The sequence below is a fragment of the Salvia hispanica genome, chromosome 6, assembly GCF_029641045.1.
Source record: "Salvia hispanica isolate PSC_SH4W2 chromosome 6, Shi_PSC_v1, whole genome shotgun sequence".
Classification (NCBI taxonomy): Eukaryota; Viridiplantae; Streptophyta; class Magnoliopsida; order Lamiales; family Lamiaceae; genus Salvia; species Salvia hispanica.
In genome coordinates this window covers 15388539-15397791 of record NC_142697.1, presented here as the reverse complement: position 1 = coordinate 15397791, position 9253 = coordinate 15388539, and the positions used below count along the sequence as shown (strand labels likewise).

Below are 9253 nucleotides of genomic sequence, written 5' to 3'. Positions count from 1 at the left end.
CTAAATGACCTTTAAAGTTTTAGTTTTATTTTTCATAACAGATGCTAAGTTAATAATATCAAAACAAAAAAGATATTGAAAAGGCGGAATGTGACTTAAAAAGAAGCATCATAAGAACAATCGGATGACCGATGATTCTCAAAAAGACGAGCACAACAGACGTGATGGCGTAAAACGAAGACATCTATTGCACAAGTCACATTACAGAGTGAGTATGATAACATCAGAAGAGGAGTAAACACAACCATGTTTCTTTACAAACCAAACACCTATGTGCAACACAAAACTACAAACATGTGGAGGATTTTCTGCACACACCAAATATGCAGAAGCCTTACTGTATTATTCTAGGATCATACATCACAAACCTTGATTTTTTCTATTATGAGGTTAGACCCCGCTGAACCTGAAATAAAAACGGGCTTATGGCATCAAACGAAGCTAAATGTCTTCCTACAAGTACCTCTGGACGCCTTCGGGTGGTGAAACTGTCCATTCTTTGTGATTCCTAACACGAAAAAAATGACACAAGACTCTACTGTACTAAGAAATACTAGCCATCTGTGAGATTTATTGGTTTATGTCGAAGCTAGACGTTTCAGACCTTCGTCATGATTCCTGGGGATTATGTGACTGGTTGGGGGACGCCCCTCGTCTTCCAGGTATACAAGATATCAGCTTGAAACCGATTTAGTCCACGATTCTCCTCACTCTACAAGTAGGTGGCCTCAATGGCATCGGATTCATTTTGGAGCAATGCAAACTCACACTCCAATGTGTCATCCAAAAAGATCAGTACCGTTTCCTCCACCAGTTCTGTGAAAATGGTCTCCCCCATCTCTGAAACAATAAACTCGACATCCGATTGGAGGACCATCCATTTTCTGGATCTCACCAAGTCTGCTTTGACAAGCTGTTCGAGAGAGTGAGGCTGTGGAAGCTGAAGCAGATGCCATTCGACAAGTTGCCATATCTCATGGATCAGGTCCATTCCTCTTGGGGCCACTTGGTTATTCATTTTGACATGGGATATCCCTGAAAAGCATCCGAAGTATTTCTCACACACCTCACTTAAAGCTGCATTGGCACAGTCGAAAAGGAGTTTCTGATCATGTTGGGGTCGGCTAGAGAATAATTCGACTTCATCAAATAATGACGAGTCAAGGATCTCATGCATAGAAATCCATCTCAAGAGAAATTCATCCCAGTTTAAACCAGAGCCCAGCAGCACAGCTTCCACATACTCAAACGCAGATTCCTCATCCTCGAGAGAAATTCTTGTACAAACTCCTTGGTCACTAGCAAAAGATTGTTCTTCAAAATGGATATGACGTGGCTGGATTTCTCTGACAACTAAATATAACAGAAGATTATATTTTCAGTATGAGAGATAAACATAAGGCTGTTTCGGTTATTTATCCACAATCTAACCTGGTTGAGATGTGGTGCTTGCAGGGCTGACGTCATCATCTGTGAATAATGGCTCAAGAACAGATATCGGACTGGGTCGCTCCAATTTGTACATTGCGCAGTCAGAATCATCATTTTCAGCACTTACTGAACCGCTTGGAGGGGACTCTGGTGATGACGGGGATTGATCTTCGCCAGATAAAGGCTGGGTAACATCAAAACAAATGTAAACATGAAAAGATATTCTGAGTTAGGGAACACCAGAAAAGAAAAGCAACATGGATTCAGGACTCGACCCTCATATTCCGAGTTAAAATGAATGAAATAGTGAAGACTCACCAAATTGGAGCATGAAGAACAGTCTGCCGATAACTGAGAAGGAACTTGTGTGTTGTCTACTTCTCTAGCATCTTCATTGTCAATATCTCCACCAATCAAATCATTAGATGATTCAGATGAATTAGTAATGATCTTTTCCTCTTCCTCATGTTTTGATTCAGCCATTTCCTCAATGTCTGCAACTACTCCAGGCAAGCTTTGAGCTGTTACTATAAAAAGAACAATTCCTTTAGTGAGATCAAATAGTTGACCACCTTCAAAAGTACGTTTCACAAAATAGATGAGATTTATTACCTTCATGATCTAAAGTAATTTCATTGACAGATTGAATTTCAATGGAATGTTCTTGATCATCACTGAGTGTGATCTTATCACTCGTATCCAGAGACTGTATCTTGTCTTTGCAGTTGCTACTAGAGCTGACTGGCTGACTATCCAAATGTTGCTTTCTCGGACTCAGATGATTGTTAAGGTTCTCTTGCAAAAGACCACTCAAATCACTCCTACCCATGGCACGAGGAGACAATCTGAGCTGGGTCGTTATTAAGATATCATCACCGTATTTTCTAGGGCTGCAGCAAGGGGTACCATTATTATACTCAGGAAGAGAGAGGATTCTACCAAGGGACTTTGGCAACTGCCGAGTTACCGACTCGGGGGTTTCACCTCCATTATTCAGCATCTCAGAGAGATGCTTTTTAGCCTCTACATAGATGTTAGATCCCCCTAGTCTTGAATATTGGCTGGTTTCGTTCGCGACCACTGAACTCCCATCCTTCAAATTTCTAACTGGTTCACCCTTCTTCAAGCTAGGAGAAGATGTCAAAAATCTTTCAGTATAGAAATGGTTCCTATTTGGAGAACTCCAGAAAAGATTTTCTCCTGTACTGCTTTTGTCACCATTATTGCTATTTTGTAGCTTAGGACTCAGTTTGACATTAACTCTATCAGGAGTGACTCCTTGTCGTTCCTTCCCTATTGCATGCCTGAGTTTCCTTTTTATTTCAGTAAAAGAGAACTGGGATGTATTTCTATCGTTCTGAACCTTATTGTCCATGTCAGGAGACTGCAAACGAAGGCTGCTAACTCTGGCATCAATTTGAGGGCTATATGCCCCTGCTTGCCCAGGTTTCAGTATGACAATTTTATTATGATTCTGAACATCTTTATCCCCTATTACAGGGTAGCTCTCCAGCGACTTGGTCCGTCTCCGGAAGAAATTTCGGTGTTTATGGCTGCTGGACTCATCACACTTTAATTTTCCCGCTTTATCCTCAGACAAATTGGATGCTGGCAGCAAATTGGTTATTGCATCTCTGCTTAATCGAGCATCCTCTAAATTCTGCACATGTTTAACCAGTTTCGAGTTTGGATCCTTTAGTTGCTTCAACAGCAAGCCCTTATTCACACTCAATGTTTTCAGAGCATCCATGAACTCTTTCGAGCAACAACTATTCCCGTCTTCCCCAAAATGCTTACCGCAGTCCAGCCGCTGCTCTGCAAGCACTATTACAGCTGCAACCAACTTTTCTTCAATGACGTTAACAGTCTGACCAGATGGTATATCATGATCACCACAAAGGTCATACTTCGAGCCATTTGCATTACTCTGGTTGATCTGTGCCAACTCTTCCATTATCATTTCCAGATCGAGATAATCTGACCTTTGCTCTTGAACCTGGTTACCGTTCTCGGGCGTCAGGTGTTCAGAGGTGCCCAGCTCAGTGACATCCAGATCACTAGACTTGATGCGGCTTCTGCTTCTTTTCTTTTGACGTTTTTTGAGAGGATTTCCGTTATTTGAGTTACAATGTTCCAAATTCATAGCAGAATCTTTAAGGTTTCCGGACTCATTACACATCTCTTCTTCCATGAGTTCCTTCACGCTCGTTTTAGCAGCATCAAGCAGAGGCATATTACCTTCACCATCGACCTGTTTCATTACAGAATATTGTTATGATAAAGAAAACAAACACTCAAATTACAAGCCAGACATCAGACAGAACCACATACCTTGATGCTTTCGCATTTTTCAGTCGGATCAAGTATAACGGGATGGTTTCCCGAATAATCACCACCTAGAAACCCATTAAGAAGTTAAAATCCCAAAAATCAGTCTATGAAACATCAAGCTGGCATGTAAGAAAAATTCTATGAAAGCTCTTACCAACTACTTGCTTGTTCATACGGCTTCTATCTGAAAGCAAGCGTTTGGTGGATCGCCCATGGCGGAAGTGAAATATGCTAATTAAACCCGATATGCAACCTGCCTGGCCTCTTTCATGTCTCAAAAGGCGCCTCTGTGATTTTTTCGCCATAATGAATTCCCTCTAGTTCTCAGTACTTCACATTCACTACTTATCCCCCTCTAACTGCAAGTTAAGCCGATAGGAAATCAATTTATTAGTCGAAAGCAAAACCAAAAAAATGCTTCACTGCTCAAGAATAAGATCAAGCACCTACACATTCCCGAATACACAATACCCTTAGTTGAGATCGAAACTAGACCGATTGTAACTAAGCCCTCAAAGTATTCAATAAGGATTCATAAATAGTTGAAACATAATGTTAAAATGAGAAGGATTTGAACAGTAATTGGATCCAATAATCCATTTGATCAAGATTCATGATTCAGTCATAGCCTCATAGGTTAATCAAGATTTACCATACAATACAACTTCGAAGAATGAGAATGAGAGAGACATGCAATCTCTGAATTGCAGTTCAAGCATACTGATTATTTAGATAAGGGGGAATAAGAGAGAGAGAGAGAGATGTTCAAGAACAAATTCTCAGCATCTAAATCAAGATGTTTTTTATGGCAAAAGTAGAACAAGCAAATTAAGGAAAGAATGGATAGTTAACAAATAAAACTGATGAGTATAGGATTTATTATTACCTGAAACAAGCAGCCCACCCCAATGTGGTTTCAGTAGAATCTACCAAACACCTGTTGTCTGATTTAAGACAAAACCCCAAATCACTGTAGCCTTTTTTCCTCTCTCTTTATCAGCTTGGAAAAGTAAAAATTGGTTATGGTAATGGCAATGTGGTCTTCCCTTGAACGAAACAACTATTTCCTGGAATGCTGCTGATCCACAAACAAAAATCGTAAACTCATCTAACCTTGCCTTCGAGGTTAGATGATGACAATTTCACACGACTGCTCACTCAATCAAGCAAAGATTTTGCCTTTATAACGATATTCGATTTCCCTGATCAAACAGCCTCAGTTTTCTACACCAAAATCAAAGTCTGGAAAAATATTTATTTTCACACAAAACTCTGGATTAGCCCCATATGGAAAACACCAACGGAGATGGGATTATTCGATTAAAAGATATCAAAACCCCACAAAAAATCCTTTTTTTTTTTACAATTCCAAAAGCCCAGAAACAAAAATCCTATCTTTGACAGGTATTTACAACAGAAAAGTTGGAGGGTGAAGGAGAAAGTGAAGGGGTTGATTGCTGGGGCGGAAGAGTATCAAATTCCACACCGACCAAAAAGGGAGAGCCACAGGGAAAAATCACCCACCCACTTGTTAAGAAATTGGAACCAAAAACTTATGTGTGGGGCAGCAATTAAAGACTGTAAACACAGATATAAAGAAAGGAAAAGAAATATGGGAATGGTTGGAAAGTGTAAATAATGGTGCGTGCCTGCGTTTGTGTGTTTGAAAGGGAGAGAGGAGAGAGACAATTATGCTGATGGCGATGTAAAAAAGGAGGGAGAGAGTGAGAATTCAATGCTCTGATATTTTATGAACAAAATAAGGTGATTTTGCCATTGCTGATTAAGGAGTATTTATATTAAATTCCAAATGCTATTTTCACATCTGTAATTACTTTACTAAAAAAACTGCAAGTTACTAAATCATTTATTTCGTGTTTGAAGAAAATCATTTATGTTTTATTTTTAATTTTATAATGATCATGGAATTTTCTAATAATAATAGTGAAAATTATGATACTTTATTAGATAATATATCTTGAATTTGACTACTTTAAAGAAGCATAATGACATATAGTTTCCCATAAAAATGCTTGACTGTGGATAAAAACCAAAAAATCCATATTCTTCCAATGGGAAATGCAACAATAATTACGTTTCAATGTAATTCCATCTTTTTACTTGAATTTCTCAAATCAGTAAACTATAACAATTCTTTTGCATTTATTCACAATCCTTTAATTAATTGCACTACAATATTTATTTTTCCTTACAATCACCCACAAATCTCAGCGTCGTCAATATATGGCTTGTAATACTGAATTACTACTGATTGATTGCTAAATGCATTCTTTGACGATATTTGGAAAAGGCTTCAATAATGTCTTCATCATTCAATTTGAAGTAAATGTTTACCATTTCTCCATTATTTCGGTCGAAATAAAATCATGTATAATTTGCTACAAATTGTAAGCTATGAACTTTATTAAATTAAATCAATTTTTGTCAAAATTCATCATTTACTCCATATTTTTACCATTTCGTTTAGTTACTTTGCATTGGATCTCACATATAGTGCATTTAAAATATTTCAACGTGTACGAAAATAGGTGCAGTCCATCTCTGAAACACAGAAAAACACAAATAACTGTTGAATGTTTTTATGTTGTTGTTCAAGATTGCAATTTTGGAGGATATGAAGATTTTAGTCATGTATGAAATTTGGAAGCTTGCGTTGAAATTGAAAGGATACTACCAAGTGTTCTAGTTGTCTTCTTGTTTGCTGTAGAGTGAATGACTCATTTGTCATACTATTATATGCTGTGTGTAGGACCACAATATATATACTATGGTAAATAGTAGTAGTAAAACTGTTAAATAAATTGTTACTCCATGTTGCAGTATTTAAATTTATTTCTCCCTATCTACCCTCCTAGGCCTCCCTAATTAGAGCCCATGGTTTTGTACACGAACACTAATTTTTCTCTCTCCTTTTATGTACATTAATTGTAGTGATTCATGAAATTAATATAGATTGAAATATTTTTTCGATATATTAGTACTACTAGTGTTTGTTTTTACAGTGGGAGTGGCGTGGGGATAATTTATTTCAATTGGAATTTGTTGGTCCTTTTGGGGATATTAATTCGTACTATATTATTTCAGAAATTGCTAGAAAAAGTGCAAAAATTAAAATTATTAACTCTAAGTCTCCGAATCACACGTTACTAATTTGTATTAGTATTTGGGTTGCAAGTGCTCGTTGGTAAGGTATTTCATTAGGGCAATTGGGTCTTGCAGTCGTGTAGAAATTAAAGTGAAAATTATCTAAACATAATATGATATTTATTAATCTTAGATGGTATAGTTTAATTTGATTAATATAACAATAAAATCATCTTATTTATATAGCATAATATTGATATAGTATATAGACAACCTCTGCCTTTCAAATCTTGGAGTACTCTATATACTACTATTCATGTAATAGTGTATACGAAACAAAAGTTTTACGAAAGCAAATAAAACACCATTTGGTATAATACTTATAAGAATACATATTCATGAGGTTTACGAAAGCAAATAAAACACCATTTGGAATAATACTTATAAGAATACTGTGTTTTAAAATATATTGATCTATTGATGCAGGGTGCAGCATTTACATATAAATAATTACTTGGGATTTGGAAAGTTAGCTTAAAAAATTCACAGGGTAGGTATGGAAATCTGCAATACTTATTATCTGTTTCCACTAGTGAATAGTGGAGTATGTGCTAAAAGAGTATTGTTACTATGTCATTTATTTTTTAAGTTGAGAGTTTTAAATTTGTTTACTTAATAATTAAGTCGTCAGCCCTCCATCATAATGCATGTTGTTTGGTTTAAATTGTTTAGCTGTTGTTTTATTTATAGACATAAATTGATTATTTTAGTAAATTATTGAATTACTTCAAATTATTGTTTTTTTTATAGCGAATTGATTAGTAGTAATAAGCATTAAGTTACGGTATCATCAATACATTTCATTATTTGTTCGACAAATAAAGGAAGAGAAATAAAGGTCAGTGATAATTTTATAAGAGTAAACTTACTTACGCTAAAACATTTACCTACATTTTTTATGGTTTCTTTATTTTTTTATTTGTTTTTTTAGAACATGCAAAAAATATAATATAACAATTAACAGGGGAGTGTTATATTGCTAACTCAATACCTAATTGCTAACTACAACTAAATAATAGCCATTAGATATTCAAATTAAGGGCCTAGATCATTAACCAAGAAATATCAATACGATCAACAAAAAACATAATAAAGCCATAGGATTAATTCCATAAAATATCAATAGGGGTATTGATATCAATTAACTACATGTTTAGTTATAACTAACTTTTAAAAGAAATCCCAAAACTTTAAATTCATATAACATATATCAAATTAAAGATAATTTTATAAGGATTCCAACGATATCATATATGCATATGTTCCGACGTCAAAATTTGAAAAAAAAATCGAAAATTTTTCAATTTTTTCGTAAAGCAGAAATGTCAACATACTATATAAAATATGTCAATATAATACATGTAGAATGTCAATATAAGCAATGGGTTAACATTCTTAAAGCATCGTGTTGACATTCTCAAAGCATTGTGTTGATATTTCCGAAACACTATATTGACATTTTCATCTAAAACCCTAATTTTGCGTTTTTTTTTATCTTTTTTGATTTTATTAATAAAAACGAAAATTACACGTGGCAATTTGTAGACCACACGTTTTCTAAAATCCTATAGCCTTAAATTAGTTGTAGTTAGCAATTAAATGATGAGGTAGCAATTGATCACTCCCCATAATTAACATATATCTCTTGTTGAAACTTTTATTAATTTTAGAACAACCGAATATATTCAGACATTCTCAGAACAATTCCAGCATGTAATCACCAAGAAAAGAAAGGAAGGGCCAGAGAGCAAATGAATTTCTGCAGTAAGCTCGTGAAAAACGAATCACGAAATAAAAACAATAAAACTGCTCTGAAAAATAGCACAATTTTTCTAGTTTTTTGGAGTTACCAATGATGTTTGGAGCAGGTCAGTATCTAACTGAATGACATGCAATCAGTTATTTTATAAATCATTTTATTACATTTACGATATGATCTTTTAAAATACTTCATCGATCATTAATTGTTATTGCTAAATATTGTTGATTAAATTTATTAATAGTACTATACAAGGAGTACTAATTTTTCTTGCCTATTTGGATAATCGTTTACATAATTATGTAATAAACTAATAATGATATCTGATATATGTTTGATATAGTCATCCAAAAAAAACTGTAACATCATTTATTTTAATAATTGAAAGAGAAAAATAATAATAATACAGTTGAAATTTTATTACTATACTACAAAATGACTCAACTTATTAGAAAGAAATTTACCATAATTATTAAATATATATAGACTAATTTTAGTAGACGAGCATAAATAGAAAAAAAAATTATTTGTCAGAGGCCAAGAAATACTAGTACTCCAGTATTTTCT

At 34.8% G+C, this 9253-nt stretch overlaps 1 protein-coding gene across 3 annotated transcripts; it reads right to left on the bottom strand.

The window, feature by feature from the left end:
• Window positions 1-165: 165 nt before the first annotated feature.
• On the bottom strand, window positions 166-5481 carry LOC125205471 (uncharacterized). Of its 3 annotated transcripts, none has more exons than XM_048104422.2 (7): window positions 4649-5481; window positions 3917-4121; window positions 3763-3827; window positions 2044-3682; window positions 1750-1952; window positions 1432-1615; window positions 166-1353 (listed from the first exon to the last, which is right to left on the bottom strand). In XM_048104422.2, exons 2-7 carry the CDS (start codon window positions 4065-4067, stop codon window positions 713-715), a joined length of 2883 nt encoding a protein of 960 aa, XP_047960379.1. In that variant the 5' UTR covers window positions 4068-4121; window positions 4649-5481; the 3' UTR covers window positions 166-712. The 3 variants fall into 3 exon arrangements, with proteins under 3 accessions (XP_047960379.1, XP_047960378.1, XP_088917163.1); XM_048104421.2 differs by having other exon boundaries at window positions 1750-1958; window positions 4649-5480; XM_089061037.1 differs by lacking the exon at window positions 4649-5481 and adding an exon at window positions 4415-4555 and having other exon boundaries at window positions 1750-1958.
• Window positions 5482-9253: the final 3772 nt, after the last annotated feature.

Excerpts from the sequence above, each read along its gene's own strand:
- LOC125205471 (XM_048104421.2), bottom strand. The coding sequence starts at position 4,067 with ATGGCGAAAAAATCACAGAGGCGCCTTTTGAGACATGAAAGAGGCCAG. Across the intron at positions 3,683-3,762 it reads AAAAATGCGAAAGCATCAAG|GTCGATGGTGAAGGTAATAT; the intron begins GTATGTGGTTCT and ends GTAATGAAACAG. Across the intron at positions 1,959-2,043 it reads AATTACTTTAGATCATGAAG|TAACAGCTCAAAGCTTGCCT; the intron begins GTAATAAATCTC and ends TTCTTTTTATAG.